This window comes from Dunckerocampus dactyliophorus, chromosome 21, assembly GCF_027744805.1.
Source record: "Dunckerocampus dactyliophorus isolate RoL2022-P2 chromosome 21, RoL_Ddac_1.1, whole genome shotgun sequence".
Taxonomy (NCBI): domain Eukaryota; kingdom Metazoa; phylum Chordata; class Actinopteri; order Syngnathiformes; family Syngnathidae; genus Dunckerocampus; species Dunckerocampus dactyliophorus.
This window is the reverse complement of record NC_072839.1, coordinates 13,297,815-13,316,135: the sequence shown is the minus strand read 5'-3', so window position 1 is coordinate 13,316,135 and position 18,321 is coordinate 13,297,815. Positions and strand designations below refer to the sequence as shown.

Sequence of the window (18,321 nt, the reverse complement as noted above, 5' to 3'; positions counted from 1 at the left end):
AGTTGTATACAAAATATTTATTTGTATTTGTCCAATACAAACCGTAAATTTTCAAGTCCGTCAATACAAGAAAATGTAGTCAATTAAGAGATTGATTAATAATATGTAATGTATATTGGAATAATACATTATACAATATGCTGTTGAAACCAAAAAATGTGCAAATACTCATTACCAGTATCAATCATGATGTTATGATGGTTATCATGACGGATGAGCAACTTCTCCCCTTTCCCACATCTGCAAATGTAGCCTGCTCAGTATTAAAAAGTCGAGCTGTGTTTCATGAACAAAGTTAATAATGTGGCAGAGATACGTTAACTGTTGTGTACACCTCCATTCATCCATTGGATTGTCAACGAGGAATCACATCGCCCAAATCCTGCAGCACTGTTGTGATGGCACTCCCATGCCCCCTACTGGATACTACTTGTAACTGCATCAGTCATATTTTGACCACATAACGTAGTGGAAAAAAAATTATTAGACCGCCCTTGTTTCTTCAGTTTATTGATCCATTTTAATGCCTGGTACAACTAAAGGTACATTTGTTTGGACAAATATAATGATGATAAATGTAGCTCATAAGAGTTTAATTTAAGAGCTGATATCTAGCAACATCCATGGTTTTCTTCATAATAACCAAGTTCTTACATGAATAGCTATAGCATTGTACGGTCCAAACATTTAACTCTTATGAGCTATTTTTGTTGTCATTGCTACATTTGTCCAAACAAAACGTACCTTAAGTTGTATCAGGCACTAAAATGAACAAGAAACTGAAGAAACAAGGGTGGTCTAATAATTTTTTCCATGACTGTATATTGTAAAGCACATTATGTTGTTAGTTGCTTTGCTTAATCAGACAGAGGACAACTTACAATCAAAAGGCACTTATTTAATATTGCTGGGTATTATATACACATCTGTACAAAATCACATGCACCTGATTCACATTTAAATGATTGGATTTCGAACAAAAACGGACTTAAAAAACAAACTCCAATGTTTACAACCTATTATTACATTTTAAAATGAAAAAAGTGTCCGAAAATGAAATAAAAATGAAACTCATGCAAGAGGCAACTTGAGATTCATGTTAGTCTGTGCTTTTGTTTCATTCTTGCTGGGAAATCTCACCAACGTTGGCAACAAAGTGTGAGTGAAGGGCTAACAGAACAAGGAAGCGCCCCCACCGCAAGATAGCACCAGGAAAAACAACACAATCCACTGGAACCAAAACCAAAAATGACACTAAAGTAATCTAACAATATTAATAAGTGTGAATGATGTTCAGCCCCAGACCACTGCACTAGATGCACCAGTGCAATAAGCTAACAGGACTCACAACTACTGTGGCAACAATGCTGAGGGAGATTCTGCAGTCGAGTGGGGCTCCTCAGAAGACGAGGTGGCAGGTTCAGCGAGCAGTGCCGACCCGTCGGACGAAGACCGCTGGCAGATTTCAGCATAGCTCAGCTTCTTGTAGGTCTGAAGAATCACAAGGCAGTTCCGTGTCTTCTCCATCTCACACACACACACACACACACACGTGCACACAAGTGCCAAACTAGCAGCAAAGAAGGTGCTTTACCTCACTGGTGAGCTCCTGGGTGCTTTTGGATGAAGGTTCTGCTGGCTCACTCTTCTTCTGCACACCGAGCGGAGGAAAGTTTGAGACGCTGAGTTCGACAGGAGACGGCTGGCGAGGAGGAGATGGTGTTTTCTACACACACACACACACACACACACACACACACAATGTCAAAGTTTCAAGTTAACGGGAAAAAAAAACTGTGTGCAGACTTACAAGATGTAAAGTTCTGGTACCAGAGCGCGGGTTCTCTTTTCTCCTCTGGTTGCCATTGACAACCCTGCAGATCAGAGTAGTTAGATGTACTTAGTTACATTCCATTTCATTATAGTAGTATCACCGTTGTACACTGGAACCCACATAAATCAACCCCGTTTATGATTACAACTCGTCCATGTCAATCAACTCATCTATTCCTGGTGTTGTGATGATTATGATTATGATTATTATTATTATTATTAGCCACTGTAAAAAAGATTGGTGCATGCAGGAAAGCTTTATTGTCACTGCAGTGGAGACATACTGTACAACATTACTGCAGCAGCTGTTAGATAGGATGAGTAAACCATGTGAAAACACAAGCATTGAAATAAAATAAAAGCACAAATGAAGGACGACCACATCAACAAACAACGGCTAGTTTTGGTTATGTCGGAAACCGCTTATGCCGCCATCAGTCAGCCAGTCCAGGGGGTACATAAACATAAACAGATATAACATAAACAGCATCACAATATCAATTATCAAAGGTCATTGGGATTTTCTCTTCATGGATTGGCTGTGTGGTGATATGCGTCTTTACCTTCCTCCCTCAAAGCAGGCACCGCATGCTGCTTATCGTACCTTCTGTTATGGTGAGGCACGTTCCCTCGAGAGTGCGACCATCCCCGACCCGACCTTGAGAAAGAGGAGCGCTGCTCTGAGGTTTGCTCCGCCGGGTGAGAGTAGTTCTGATTCCCGAGTTGATCCGAGCTGGACGGCCTCACGCCCCTCTTGCTACGGAGGAACCATGAGCCGCGTTAAGTGTCAAAGCATGAAGTGGGACGACCCTGCTGCATACCTGTTCCTTCGTGGGACGTGCGGTTTGAAGTGAGAGGCTGCTCGGAACCCGTTAAGGGCATCATCAAGCTCAAGCGGCTGCAGACAAAAAGCAAAAGTTGTGGACGGGTGGGTTACAGAACTGTGGGGAGGAAGCCTTGATTGGCAGACTCACCTCAGCACAGTCGGAGTATGCAGACTTGGACCACACGGGGTAGGCGAAATCGTACAGCTGCTGGTAGGTGGCCGGGGGCAAATAGGACGTGTGATGATCGCCCATGATGTTGATATGGGCCGGGCCGTAGCCATTGACAGGTGCACGAGAAGCGAACGTTGTGGTTTTGGCCTTCATCCTCACCATGATGGGCTTCCCCTGAAACACCTGAACCTCCTCTCGCAGGTACCTAAAGGCCTGAGGACACAGAAGCAGCATTTTCCAAAAAGACAAAGAGGATGTAAACATCCCATGCTGGCCGCAATGACAGGTGAAAATTACCTGGTAGGCATCGGCCTCCGACCTGAAGGTGATGAACCAGTTATCGCTGCTGACAAACTCACAGCTGAGGAACGCGGGCAGGTTTTCATCACTGAAGAGCGCTTCTACTTCCTGTAGGACGAGTACAAAATTACTTTTTGGCACGACTGGTGCAAAAAGAGAGGATGATGATGAAGGATCGGGCGTATCTTTCCTCGCGGGAGGTGGTGCTGGGTATCTCGCGCAGAATGAGGACATACTGACTTTGGCTGGGTCTCACTTTCAGTCCGCAAGGTGCCACCTGGACATGTGGTAGCGCTGAGGAGTGAGGAGAACATCAGTAATGATGGCAATGACATTAAAAGAGAGCACCAGATGCAGAAACACAGACTTTTGACAATGTCTGTGATGAGCTGAAGGTCTGTGCTGATGTGCTTGATGGCATCCAGGCCGGTTAGGGTTGCTAAAGGGATGTGCTGGTCGTCGTCCATCTGAGACTGGAGGTACAAGTCGTTGGCCAGATGCTCCCTGATGAGAAACCCAACAGCCGGTAAAAGATCTTGCAATTGGTGTTCTTTGTTTCCTGCGTGATCTTACCTGCTGAGACAAAACTCTAACACAGACCTCAGCTGTTCCGTCAGTCCATCTAAAATGACACAAAGTCATGAGTTCATGCAGTAAACAGGAGCTGCAAAGACAACGGCGCTTTGCGTGGCAACCTTTGTCAGGTTCCGGTGGGATGTGTTCCTCCGCTGCTCCAGGATCCGCTTCAACCTGAGCCAGGCTGGTGTCGTCCAGTTCAACCTGGCCTACAGACGAACCACACAGCAACATCAGAACGAGGAAATAAAGTGCACTCCTGGTCATAAACAGTAACAGGAAGCAACTCATTTTGAATGTCCATCGGCTCACTGAGGAGGTGCATCCATGGCTGCTGAGCCTGCAAGAACTTGTAGTTGCATCCGGTCCACACCTCAGCATCCGGGTTAAGGGTCTGCACAGAAACAGGCGGCTGAAAGAACAAGACACACATCTTCATCAGGTGCTGACAGTCTTCCCTGCTTCAGAAACAAGAGCGTGTGGCGGTAACGCTTACAGCCTGAGGGCGCCCCGTGTGCCACCCCCACTCACACGGCCCCTGAGGCATCATGGTGCCGTATGGGAACGCTCCTAGCAGAACATCTCCCTGGCTTTGTGGCACCCCTTGGGACCATCCCTCACATCCGCCCCCCACAGTGGGCCTGATCCAAGAGTCAGGATCCAGGTGGCACACGGAGGGGTCGGTGTCCTCACCCAGCAGCTCCGACACCATCTCCCTCATCCCACCTTCACGCTCAACTTCCTCGCTGGGTGCGGGAGCCTCCTGACCCAGGAAGTGGATCTCATAGGACGGTGTGGAGGCATAAACGTCCAGCTGGTGCGGCTCCACTAGGAATCTGTGGTCTTGCTGCAGGGACGCAACCTCATCCAGACCACCTGTTCCATTTGGAGTCACACAGGTGTCCACTTGGACTATTTCTGAGTCAAACGTGTTTGGATTGGGGCACGCCTCTGAAGATGAGTGCAGCATTTGCTCTTGATCAAACACAGGTCCATTTGCTCGTTCTACTGGATCACTTGGACTCTTTGTTGTCTGCGTTTCTTCCTCCTGTGGAGGTTCTACCTTCAGCTGGCTGCATGGGCTTGTCTCCTCGCATGATGTAGAAAACATACTCGGACATTCACAAGCGGGAAAACAATTTAGGCTTGCCTTGAAATCCAACCCATGATGCCGTCCAGAACATGCGTCCTGCTCTGACATGACCTGGACATCAGCAGGTGAACTGACTGTGACACTCCCGTCTTCATCATCCTGTCGCGGAGGTTCTACACCTACATGCTCTTCAGATGTGGACACGTGAGACTGGAGGGCCGTGATCAGAGTGCTGGTGTGGGACGGAGCAGTGAGTTCAGGAGGTGGGGTTGAGACGGTCCAGACAAAGGACACTTCAGTGAGAATTGTGCTGCTCTGGATGACATCATCTTGCTCACTTTGACTTTGACTCTGTATTGATGATTTATCCACGGCGAACGGAGAGAGGTCGTCCTCTTTGTGCTGCTCTGTGACGTGAGGCTCTGGAGCGCAGCCCACACTGGAATGGACTTCTTCTGAAGTTTGGACATGGTCCACTAGGTTCTCCTGGAAAGTGACAGGTGTTTTCTTTGATGTATGAACATCTGAAGACACACTAGCGTCTGGAAGCTTCTTCATCTGCTCACGCATGTCGTTGCTTGTGTTCGTAACCACTGGCAGAGCACCTTCAGAGGTTCCACTTGGTGGCTGCCGGTCACAGGTGCCAACATGACACCCTGTGATGCTTCTCGAACCACTGCGGAGAGCTATTGGATCGGAGGGTGAGCTCTGCAGTTGTGCAGATACATGAGGAAGAGGTGAGGTCTCTGATTGGCTGGGAGCAGCAGATGTCTGGGACCGGCTGGGGTCATAATGGTCAAGGTCATCAATGGAGCAGATGCTGTAGAACCGCTGGGTCCTCGTTTGGAAGTCCTGACCCAGTGTTGCAGTGACAATACAGCTTTCCTCCCCATCTTCATTGTTAGTTCTGAGGGGTTCCCGCTGAGCCAAGTTGTCCCCCAAATTCGGGTCGTCGGCATCAGCCTGACTCATCACTGCTGGAGTGGACCAACATCCTTCTGGCTTCGGGAGCTTCTGACCCTTGTGGTTCTGAGTGAACCACAAAGCTCGGCGTGCAGCGTTCTCCATAATGTTCTGTTTGGCTGGACTCTGGCTGAGCACCTCCATATAGGGAGCCGGGTCACAGCTGTGCGTGGGGGAGTGAGTCAGGCCTGCTTCAGAGCCCGGGTCCGCCTGTACACTTGTGCCGGTCGGGATAAGAATAGCCAACTCCCCCTCGTGAGAGACTGCCGCTCTGAGTTTCTTCTCGCTAACAATCGTGCGCATTTTGCTGTCAATTTCTGGATGACCTTTCTCGTGATCGGGAGGTTTCCGTTGGGGCGGCCCGGCCTCTTCTTCCTCCAGGCACACATGCTGTGCCACGGCCACAGCCTGTTGCCTCACTTGCTCCACAGCCTCGTGGAGGCCATCCTGGGGCGGGGGGTGCAGCAGGCTGCTCCTCTCTGTGGTCTGACCCGGCCCAGCCTCCTTGCTAAAGCAGCAGCCCATCTTCTCCAGACAGAAATTAAACACAAGAGGATGAGATGATGAGCAGGTCCTCGTGTGGGCTCGCTCACATGCAAAAAGAAGAAGAAGAAGAAAAAAAGTCTCTCTACTACCCACCCGGCCTCACCCCCTCCCCTACGGTCTCCCCTCCCTTACCCAGAATAGCACATGTGAAGGGGCTCACATGTCCCTGCCACTCAACACTCCACTATGTGTGTGTGTGCTCCCCTGCAAGCCTATACAGTGAGCCGGGTCAGCACATGGTCCAGTGGCCCCCAATCACAGTGCAGGACAGTAGCAGTGAGCCCCCCCCCCCATCCCACCATTCAGCTCTCATCCCTCCCCCGTTGGCATCTTTCTCTTTCACTTACACCAACTTGAGTCCCTCCCACTCTGCACAAAGCTTCCCTGACATGTGTAATACTGTAAGCCTACTATTCTGTGAAGTTGCTCAGTGCTGTTGGAAGTGAAAGTACCTAGGGTCCATCTGGCGACAAATTTGAAGTAAATGTGACTGGGGACCACCGCCATCTCCACTGCGAGAGCTGCTGCTGATGGTCGCCATGGAGACTGGACAGGAAGCAGTCAACAGCAGACATGATGGGACCATCAACACATACATTAATCTATGTGACCGCACAGCAAAACAATACTTCAACAAGTTGGTTTTCTTGAAGTGAACAATATGCCCTAAACACCTATGGTCAAAATAGTGATTTTTAATCGTGAAGTGTCAAAAGTAATCATAATCATCTGACTTCGCCCATCACACACTGCGGATCAAAGTCGTACGACAAGCTGAAAGAGTGCAAGGATTTACATTTTAAACTGTTGGATCTTAAGGGGGTTCAATGTAGAGCTTCAAAATACAAAAAGTAAAAACAGGAGTGAGACAAAAAATGTTTGAATAAGCAATTTATTGCAAGCAAGCACTAAAGTGAAATAGGCGGTTCATGAGCTGATCAAACGTTTAAGAGCACAGCCTTTAAAAGCCAAAATCTTGGTAAAAATGTGGATTCGATGTAATTTTTCTGTCAGGTATTCACACTGTACTGCCTTTGCAGCGCGTTTCTTTGTGCAAAGCTCGACAGCCAGCTAAATGTCTTCCAATAAACACACAAGGTTGGTCTTTTCTTGTATTTTAGTGGAGTCATTTGTAAGTTTTTTGCATAAAAAGCCACAGTCTCTAAGGCAGAAGCGTGTTAGAGGGCATTCCGTAACAAACGTGTCCAGTATGCTCTTCGGCCATCAATCAGTGTTGAACAGCAATCGGTGGATTATTCAATGAATTATTGTGTCCACCAGGTGTCGCCAAACATCAACAGCCATAAAAAAACACATATCAAATAAAAGGGCAGCACACACACTGTCATTATCTCTTGATGGCAAAGGCAAAAAAGCTTTCTCTCTTTGAACGTGGTGGGATTTGTCGAGCTAAATAAGCAAGCGCATCATTGCTGCTGCGGTTGGGTGCAGTAAGCCAGTCATTTGAAATTTTTCAAAGGTCCTGAGGGTTATGAAACAAAAAAGTCAACGGCCCTGAGCCGGAAGATCTAATTGGCTGTCAAGACACATCCTAGGCCCAAATGAAGGTTGTAACTGGTGCCAAGTGCATTCTAATAATCCAATAATGAGAAAAAAAATGTATCCCACCTGAGATGCTTTCCACACCGCACAGTGGTGGGGGCGCCGTGTGTGGTAATGGCTAGCTTTTTCAACAGGACAATGCTACAATTCACAATGCTCGCCTGACAAAGGACTTCTTCCAGAGGAATAACCTCACTCTTTTGGACCATCCTGCATGTTCGCACGATCTATCAAGCATGTCCAAACTAATTATTCAGGTGATCAACAAGAATGGCACAGCCACTCATTACTGAGTCCTTTTCTGAACATTTATTTCTACTTTGGGGGGGGTTTCATTGTTTGTTTTTTTTTAGTTCTGGTCTTATACTTTTGAAAACAGCCTATTTCACTTTAATGCTTGTTTGCAAGAAAGTGCTAACTCAATTTTTTTTCGACGACAAAATATATACCTTTTAAAACGACTTTAAGATCTTGTCAAGCGATCAAATTAGCAGGATTTGAGGAAGAAAAATAAATCTAAGGGATAGCGTCTTCGATAGATGCAGGGTAGCTAGTTAGTTAGTGGCTCTTAGCTGTTGGTGTGAATCGAACTACAGTTCTTCAAATCTTATAATTTTTTTCTGCAGGTAATGAGGTGAAGTATGTACGATTTGTCAGAGGTGCATCAAGAACTCACCTGTCACTTTCCAAGGTAGGGCACAACGTGGCTGCGCAGTTTTCTAGTGGGTAGTTCGTCATTAGGTTGCGCTTCCGCAGTTGACTGAAGCAGCCATTGTCAAAGCCTAAATTAAGTCTTGAGTTGCTACGGCAACAGAGAAGTAATGACCGTAAAGCATTTTCAAAGGCCGTAAATAATGTTATTCAGTTTTGTTGTATTTTCGCCTGTGTTATTTATAAGATATTCCCCATTTATTAATCAAAATTTGTCTTTTTAAAGACGAAAACCTTAACAGTGAATAACATGTCATAAGAAAAGAGTATTTTTCAAAAAGTAGTTTTATTTCCTTTAGTTGTGTGGTTCCCCAACAAGACGGGGATATTCAAGTATGAACGACATTGACATGTACACTGTTGTAAAAAAGGAAGCTATTAGTGTCATCTCGGCCGCATGGTGGCCTTGTGGTTAGTGACAGCCTTACAGTCTGGTCATCCGGGTGTGAATCTGTTGGAACATCTCTGTGTGGCGTTTTCATGTTCTCCCCGTGCATGTGTGGGTTTTCTCCACGTATTCCGGCTTCCGTAGTGTCCACTCAGCAGCTCAGGAGTAGAGGCTCCAGTAGATGGTGTTGAAGAGGAGGTAGGACAGAGGGAAGGCCAGGCGGGAGTACGAGTCGATCATGTAGCTGTTGCTCACCAGGAGGTCCACATTCTCCCGCATGGAGCGCTGCCGGCGCAGGCGGGTCCCCTCTGAGGGGCAGGGGTCCTGGTGCGGCGAGGGCGCTGTGAGGGGGTCGGAGGTCAGGGCCTGAGCCATGCTGGGGAACGGCGTCAGCTCAATGTCGTTGTCATGGAAACAGCCGTCAAAGGCCATGGCCTGGCTGGCGTTGAAGGTGGACGGAAGCTGGAAAGACACACAAATGACATCTAACATGTTAGCTCATTGCTCGTTTGTTAGTTCTGACCGTCATTATGACACATTTTGGTGCGCAATGTGCCTTTTAAATGACTTTCCGTAAATTTCCTGTATTTTAACCTTCATAATAAAAACAAATCTGTACTGCGGGTGACAATGGTGACAGTATTATTCGCGGTATGTCACTATTCCCTGGGGCTTTCGGAATATGGTGTATGGCTCTACTGTCAATGATTAAGCGGGTCATGGCGCCATTTGGCCACCAGAGGGAGCTGTTTGTTTGCGTGACAGGTGCTGAGGTTGAGCTCCTTTGCTGACCTTTCCCCCCCTCATTTTCCTCATCTCCTCCAGTGTGGTGCAGTAGTTCACCGCCGCATACTCGATGACGGACAGGAAGACAAACAGGAAGCTGGTCCACAGGTAGATGTCCACCGCCTTCACGTAGGACACCTGGACAGCACACAGACGGACACACATTTATTGTTGTTTTTGGACTTTAACGCTGTCTCCTCGGTGTGCGTCTTACCTGAGGCATGGAGGAGGACACTCCTGTGATGATGGTGGACATGGTAAGCACTGTGGTTATACCTGCAGGTGGAAAGACAACATGTATTGGAATCAGTGAGAGGTTGGACTTGAGCTCTTTAGATATTTTTCTTCATCTGAGGAAGACATTTGTATGCCTACAACTTTGTGGGAACGGATTAGGGAAGTTCACCTAGAGAGACGCGAGCAGGGACAGCCCTGCGGTCGATCCAGAAGGACACCCAGGACAGCACCACCATCAGCATGGTGGGGAAGTACGTCTGCAGCATGAAGAAGAAGATGTGCCTCCGCAGGATGAAGTTGATGAACAGACGGTTGTACCATCCTGACACACACACACACACACACATACAGGTTCTATATGACATTCTGGACCAGGCTAAGGCCGGTTCATGAGGCACGACTGATCACCTGTGCTGCTGTAGAAGGCCAGGCCGCTGGAGGGGTGGAAATGCTCGATGAAGAACTGAGACAAGACGATTTCGTCAGTCCTCAGGGAGTCGTTTCCGTTTTTCCAGTACAGCATCAAATCGTTCTCATTGTACGCATCTGAGGTGAGGAAGTGAGACGATTAGTGTCATGACGGTGCATGACTGTGTGTGTGTGTGTGTGTGTGTGTCTCACAGCTTTCCAGCTCCAGTGAGCAGTTCTGTGTGTCCAGAGGGAAGCTGCTGAAGTCCATGGAGCACAGAGCCGTCACAGTGACCCTGAAAGCCAAACCACGAGAGCACCTTTTCATCAGCTAGACGTTCATATGGTCCCTGACTGACCTTTCCCGGTGTGTCGCCACGGCAACAAGCCCTCCTGTGTCATGCTGGCTAAGCTTTATTCGGTACATTACGAAGATTTAGCACATGGGCGACAGGTTAGTGATCATGCTAACGCTAACAGGCCCTGGCGAGGTCACCTGACACTGTAGAGGATGTTCCCGTCGGGGTACACGCGCAGCATGATGTTTTCCGTGGTGGTGTCGTGGATGAAGGAGCGCTTGGAGTGGACAAAGAAGACGTCTGGGACCCAGATCTTCTTCACCAGCCGCGAGTCGAACGTCCTGCTCTGGTTGTTGCGAGACGGGAAGGCCAGGCGCTCGTCTTTCCAGTAGTGGCGCAGGTACAAGGTCATGGTGAAATCCTGCAAAGAAAGTCTACAAGTGTGAGGCACCTGCACCTAAAAATATTTAACATGATTTTGTCACGTTTTTGTCATTTGTCAGGTACAATTTCTCCACACAACACAAAGTCACCATGTTGACTTCAGAGATGCTGTCGATGCTCTCCACCTGCACGTCGATGCCCACCGGGATGGCCGATCCTGTCAGAGAGGGTCAAAGATCAACTCCGGCAACTATTTTTGGTACACCTATAAGACATTCCTCCTTTGCAAAGATAATAATTTTCCATTTTTGTCAGAGCGGTGTTATTTCACCAATACGTCTACTACTGGTTAACCTCCTGCATAATGATGCCATATATTTCTAATATGGTAGCCAAAAAAATCAACAAAAGCAAAGCGTAATCTTTGAAAATGCATTCTGACCTACTAATCCCCGCAATGCAGTCTATTATGGTTTCGTATGTTGGTCATGTGTACGTTCCTGTTCCAGCCTCAGTGACAGCAGCAGGAGCATAAAAAAACATGTCTTTACATTGAGAGTGTGTGTTTGTGTGTCGTTGTGTGTGTTAATTCCACCTGAGCGTCAGCATGACAGCAGCTCAATAAACACTTTACCTAATGAAGCCCTGCAAAGCGCCCGCTGCAGCCGTCGCCACGACAACCACAAAAGTGAGCCAGCGGGTGACTCACTCCATTTCTTTTTCCCATGTCACGCCCTGACTGTGTGTGTGTGCGTATGTGTGTGTGTTTTCCAAAGTTCAACTCTCGCTCGGCTTAAGGGGCTTCAGTTGTGTGTTGACATCACCTCAAGCTGCAGGTGACAAAGACTTCAATTACATTTACTTTTGAGAGCTGAGAGACTACAGTAATAATTCATTTCTACTTTTGTTTGAATGCTGAAAATCACCCTAAATTCTCCCATTAACGCGTCAAATCAATTGAGCACATCCTCTCCAACAATTGGCTAGCGAATGAAAAACAATCTAATCGGCACCGGGTCAAACAAGCTGCTTTCAAACTGGCAGCGGCTGCATTTGAAATATCACGAGTGGTCAAAATGCAAGCAACTTTGTCTACCTCTGCATGCACTTTAAGACATTTCTACTCTTTGCACTGTTGGTGTGAAACTCATGCATGTTACACTGTTTACAATGAACTCATCACAGCTATACTGGCTCAGTAGTTTGCGCCTTATCACAACTACAACATTGGTTCTGTTGTTGCTGCTGTGTTGTGCAATATACTTTATAACAAATGACCATGTGGTCCACAAAATGGCAGTAGCTGCATTTGAAGTATCATGAGCAGTCAGCATCCAACAGCTTTCTCTACCTCTGCATGCACTTTTAAATGTTATTGCTCAGCTGGTTGACGTGAAACTTATGCACTTTACACTTGCACTGTTGTTTACAATCAACTCATCAGTGCTATTAATGCTAGCTGAGGAATGTGCTCCTTACTAAAATTACAACATTGGTTCTGTTGCTGCTGCTGTGCGCTGTAAATACACTTGTTAATAATAAATGACCATGTGGTCCACAAGATGGCAGTCGATGCATTTGAAGTATCATCAGCGGTCAGCATCGCAGCAGATTTATCTACTTCTGCATGCACTTTAAAACATTTCTACTCTTTGCATTGTTGGTATGACACTCATGCGTGTTGTGCCATACTGTTTACAATGAACTCATCGGCGCTATTAATGCTGGCTGATCAGTTTGCTGCTTACCGCTATTACAACATTGGTTTTGTTTCGGCGGCTGTGTTGTGCAATATACTTGTTCATAAATGACCATGTGGTAAAAGACCCGTACATTTTCCTAAGGTCTGATGTCATCACTATACTGCTAACGAACACACTGTACACTATCAGTAATCACTGCTAACAACCACTAGGGAGCATATAAGCATGGTTTATTTTTGCTAACATGTGTTGCAGCTTTATTTGGGTTTGGTTTTGTTTGGGTTGAAAAAGAGGTCGCAGGGGCAACAGCTAACATCTATCATGTTGTCCTGACGCAAACCTGCCACACAAAGATCCCACCGGCCGTCCATCCATCCATCACCGTCACCATCGCCATCATTACTGTCATTCCCGTCCGTCGTCGAGTGAAAAATCACGTTGGCTCGCACGCACTGTTGACGAGTCAGCCTGCATTTCATAAACGTCACCGAAGCATTGACGGATGAACATGTTGGTCAGGTTGGAACGAACACGTGGTCCGGTAGATCCTTTCCTTAATTATTGGGCCGAGCGTCAGCGTGATTGTTGTGTTTCATCACATGATTATTGTTTGCACCAGGGCGACACTCCTACACGATCCATACGCACTCAATGCAATCACAAAGCCACAACCACGACATAACATTCATCTCTCATCATACAAATGCACGTGTGTGACTTTTGACACTTCATACATGAATAATATTAAAAACATTATGGTCTTTTACTGTGTGTGTATACTAATATACATTGACATCAATACACCAGTATAATCACGCATTCTCACTAACACACACACACAGAAAACCTGGATGTGGTCCTATGATGGGATAACAAGAGGTCACGCACGTGGTTTTGGGACAGTGTGTGCTTTTGTGGGATGACCTCAAGCACAAAGTGGGTGTGGGTGTGTGCTGGGTGACAAAATGACAGGTCACACAGTCAACAATGTGGAGCCGAGGCGGTGAGGGTGGACACAATTTCCAAGTCTGTGGACATCCAAAGTGTTTGGTGAGGACGTCCTGTCCATTTCCTGTCTTCACCGGTGACACCAACATCCGACCCATAAGTCTTTTTGTGTCCCGCTGTGTTGTTGTGTATCGGACATTTCAGACGTCAGTTTGTTTCCATCTGCTTCAGACCTGGAATATAATCCAGATTATTGCACACGACCCCCACCCCCCAACGCACACAATAGCGACACGCACACACAAAGGCTCTCGTCATACAACAATAACACACGCGAGGATACACAATCCTGTTGGAGCGATCACGGGCGCACACACACACACACACACACACACACACACACACACACACTCAGGTCCAATCTGGGTCAGTGTTGGGTGATTGTAGATTGAGACAGCCGTTGTCATGGTGACCCAGTGCTCTTCATCGCATCATCAGGTCAAATGAGAGATGAGAATGGGAGGATGTGTCATCCAAAATCTGTACATCATCATCACGGTCATCGTCATCCCCCATGCTGGGCCAGCAGGGGCATGACGTGCCATCCTCATGCTTGTCATTGTCATCATCTTTATCACCGTCGTCATCAACATCACCTTTGTCATTCTCATCTTTCAAGCAAGTGCCACCCAAAAGATGTGTGCACCATCCTCATCTTGGTAATTATCTTTCTGATGCTGGTCGTTGGCATCTTTGTATCCGTATCATCATCAGCATCATTCACCGGCATTGTCAGGCCAAGAGATGTCACCCAATCAGTGCGTGCGGCATCCTCATCAGTCCCATTTTTGCCGATGTCATCTTTCGCTCATTGTCAAGCCATGAGAGCCACGACATGCCTTCAAACCACTCATCCTCATCACTGTCATTATATCATTATCATCCACATCGTCATAGTCGGGCCAAGAGAGTCAATACATGACATGCAGCTACCCTGCATATCATCCTCATCTTTATCATTGTCGTTATCATTCTCATCTCTGTCATCATCCGTCATTGTCCATCTTTCTCATTGACAACTTTCTATCACGATTGTCACCATCGTACACATCCTCATTGTCGATCCAAGAAAGACAACACGTGGCGTCCGAGTGGCGTGTACAGCATCCTCATTTTTATCACTGCCATCTTTGTCGAGGCATCATTGTCATGCTCAGGCCAAGTGAACCATCCAAAAACAGTGTGCATCATCCTCATCTTTGATTATCATCACCTTTCTCATTGACAACTTTCTATCGTTACCGTCGTAACCATCATCCACATCCTCACTGTCGAGCCATGAGACCCAACATGCGCTATCCAAATGGCACGTACATCATCCTCATTGTCATATATGTATCATCATTCTCATTCTCAGGCCAAGTGAACCATCGAAAAGCAGAGGTCATCATCCTCTTTGTCATTATCGTTCTCATTTTCGCCATCATCCATCTTTGTCATAATCCATCACTGTGCATCTTTCTCATTGACAACTTTCTATCGTTATCGTCCTGTAATCATCGTCCACATCCTCATTTTCGAGCCATGAGAGCCAACACGTACCATCCAAATGGCACATCAAATGTACATCATCCTCATTTTTATCAAGGTCATCTTTGTAACATCGTTCTCATTGTTAGGCAACGTGAACCATCCGTTTTTGTCCTGTGCAATTTTGTCACTGTGATCATTATCATCAGCAATATCCTCATCCTCATAGTCAGCCATCGAGAAAGTGAAGAAATGCCATCCACCCAGCTTGAACATCTGCCTTATCTTTGTAGTTATTATTCTCAACCTCATGCTTCTCATTTTGTGGTAGTCAACACTAGTGTGTGTGCATTTTGCATTTTGTGTGTGTGTATTTGATTATGTGTGTGTGTGTGTGTGTGTGTGTGTGACCTCCAAAGCCAGGTCTCATGGCAAAGTCGTGCTCCTCGATCCTCAGCAGCTGTTCACTTTTTATCAACAGTGTTTTGGTGCTGTCCTGCTTCTTCAGCTTGTAGTCGATCCGTCTGCTCAAAGAACAAACACACACAGTCAGTGCCTATATTGTTCTCCAGCAGTCTTCTAGACATGAAGTCCTCACCCTCCAAACTTGAACTTGCTGTTTTCCCCCAGGAAGACCTCCTTGTGCTTCCTGCGCCCGGAGCTGCGACCCCCGGTCACCATGGCGACGAGGCTCGCGGCGGCCACCGTCAGACAAGTCAGCACGTCCACCTTCATCTTTCATAGCATCCACCTCCAGCCCACCCCCGCAAACTCTTCACCCCCGAGCACCTCCACGTCTCCCCTGTCAGGCCTCAAGCGCGTGTCGACTAGCGCGGGAAGCTGGGCGCAAACATCTCACAGCTCACGGCGGGGAACGGCCGCACAGCCCACTGCCCAGACGCATCCCAGGAATTGGTCCCGCTGCTTCTTCTTGTCCGTGCTGCATTCCTCATCATGTCCAGGAACGTCTGCCTTTCCAGGGGTCACATCACTCCTCCTCTGCCTGCTTCATCTGTGAATTGTTCTCTCGCTGATTAAAATCGATATGAATCTATTCCTCCCGGCGATGGAGGAATGACACTAATTCCACCCTAATCCTCTTATCTACAGCCACAGCAATCTTTCTCTAACCTACAAACACACTAATCAGGATTTTATCAGCACAGCCATGAAAAAAAAACAGGCACCTGTTGGTGTCGCATGCACACCTTCACCTTGTCTGTGTGTGTGTGTGCGCGCGCGTGTGTGCACAAGTGTGTGAGATGGGGGGAAAAAAAATCACAAATCTGGAGGCGGCTCATAAACAATAAAAGGATGTCAAGAGTTAATCCCTAATCCAGCCTCATCTCGCCCCTCAATTTACACCTCTGGAAAGACATAATCCAACACACACACACACACACACACACACACACACACACACACACACACACACACACACAATTGGACTTTCAATGTTCTGGATATTTTCTGATGTGGCACTGTCTGAAATAATCCAGATTCAGTCAGTGCCTTAAAAAGAATCACAAAACAAGACAGATGATAATCATTCTCATGTTTGTCATTGGCATCATTGTATCACTGTCATTCTCGTCGTCATTGTCAAGCCAAGAAATCTGAGACATTCCTTTCAACCTCTCTGTACATCACTCATCTTTATCGTCTTTTTTATCATTACCATCAACATACTCCTCCAGAGAGTCAACATGTGCAGCAACCTCATCGTCCTCATTATTTGCCTCACGTTTGTCATTGTCATCATTGTCTTTATCATTCTCAACATTGTCATCATCATATTTGTATTGTTATAATCACATCATCAAGGTCTTCACTCTCATTCTAAGACCATGAGATTCAAAATGTGGATCATTCTCATCGTTGTCATTACCTACGCCTGTCACGAGAACAAATTTTGCTGGTCGATAATTGTGCTATAAATTACCGACGATAATCGATCATTTCGACCTTTTTTTTTTTAGACCATTTTACCATTAAGTTTATCATTCAATGATCACTGTGTCATGTCACATTTGAGCCACTAGATGGTACTCAAGTGTAGTGTATCTGTGTGAGGCACAGAAGATGACTATTATCTGGCTTATGAATCGCGGGGCGTCACCACTTCACATACCCTGGGTATCACAAGCTCGCACCGCCCCGCCACACTGGAACTGTGGCATTCGGCTTAGAAACTATCGCTTTCATTTATATTACCGTTTGATTGCTAACTGCTAGCTAGCGCTCAAGTGTATTCAATCACGATGGAGCTAGCCCCCGCCTCCACGTACTGTGACAAAGACGCTGAATAGCTGACAGGAGGCTCACTCTTTCCCTTAATTTGACGATACAACCAACGCGCTCAGACAGAAGCAGAGTGAACCCTCTTGTCATCCAGCCTGTGTGCTACAGCAAGACGAGGAAATGGAACAGGCATACGTACATGTCGCACACGTCAATTTATCGAGACGTCAATATTATCAACCTCGTTTTTTTCTACCGTTCGATTCATCGTTTTATCAATTATCGTGACAGGCCTATCATTACCATTCTCATGTTTCTCATTTTCATCATCATCTGTGTATCATTATAATCATCACCCACAACGTCACTCTCATTGTCAGGCCGAGACCGTAATAAAATCCATCCTTCTCATTGTCACTACCATTCTCATGTTTCTCATCACCATCTTTGTATCATTATTATCATCATCAACAACATACCCATTCTAACACCTAGAGAGTCAAAATGTGCATCATTCTCATCGCTGCCATTATCACTGTCATGTTTCTCATTTTCATCATCTATGTATCATTACAGTCATCATCAATACCCTCACTCTCATTGTCAGGCCAAGAGAGTCTGACAACGAGACTCCAGCCTCATCCAACCCCAACTCTTCCGTCCTTGAACCATCCTCATTGTCACACCACGGGAGTCAAAATGTGCATCATTCTCATTGTTGTCATTACCATTTTCATGTCGCATTTTCATCATCATCATCTTTGTATCATGACCATCAACAACATCCTCATTGTAAGATTACGAGAGTCAAAAT

General features: G+C 46.5%; 2 protein-coding genes across 3 annotated transcripts; both read right to left on the bottom strand.

The window, feature by feature from the left end:
* Positions 1-885: 885 nt before the first annotated feature.
* On the bottom strand, positions 886-8,585 carry LOC129174087 (uncharacterized). Of its 2 annotated transcripts, none has more exons than XM_054765687.1 (15): positions 8,549-8,585; positions 6,762-6,855; positions 4,204-6,288; positions 4,020-4,119; positions 3,827-3,916; positions 3,705-3,753; positions 3,499-3,635; positions 3,324-3,425; positions 3,129-3,241; positions 2,808-3,044; positions 2,655-2,731; positions 2,438-2,590; positions 1,811-1,874; positions 1,595-1,726; positions 886-1,491 (listed from the first exon to the last, which is right to left on the bottom strand). In XM_054765687.1, the coding sequence occupies exons 3-15, from the start codon at positions 6,286-6,288 to the stop codon at positions 1,351-1,353; spliced, it is 3,480 nt and encodes a 1,159-aa protein (XP_054621662.1). In that variant the 5' UTR covers positions 6,762-6,855; positions 8,549-8,585; the 3' UTR covers positions 886-1,350. The 2 variants fall into 2 exon arrangements, with proteins under 2 accessions (XP_054621662.1, XP_054621663.1); XM_054765688.1 differs by having other exon boundaries at positions 1,344-1,491; positions 1,831-1,874.
* Positions 8,586-8,872: 287 nt separating this feature from the next.
* Positions 8,873-16,628, bottom strand: LOC129174020 (gamma-aminobutyric acid receptor subunit rho-3). Its single transcript, XM_054765552.1, has 10 exons — positions 15,865-16,628; positions 15,678-15,790; positions 11,235-11,302; positions 10,899-11,122; positions 10,616-10,698; positions 10,403-10,540; positions 10,164-10,316; positions 9,972-10,033; positions 9,764-9,895; positions 8,873-9,433 (listed from the first exon to the last, which is right to left on the bottom strand). The coding sequence occupies exons 1-10, from the start codon at positions 15,999-16,001 to the stop codon at positions 9,131-9,133; spliced, it is 1,413 nt and encodes a 470-aa protein (XP_054621527.1). The 5' UTR covers positions 16,002-16,628; the 3' UTR covers positions 8,873-9,130.
* Positions 16,629-18,321: the final 1,693 nt, after the last annotated feature.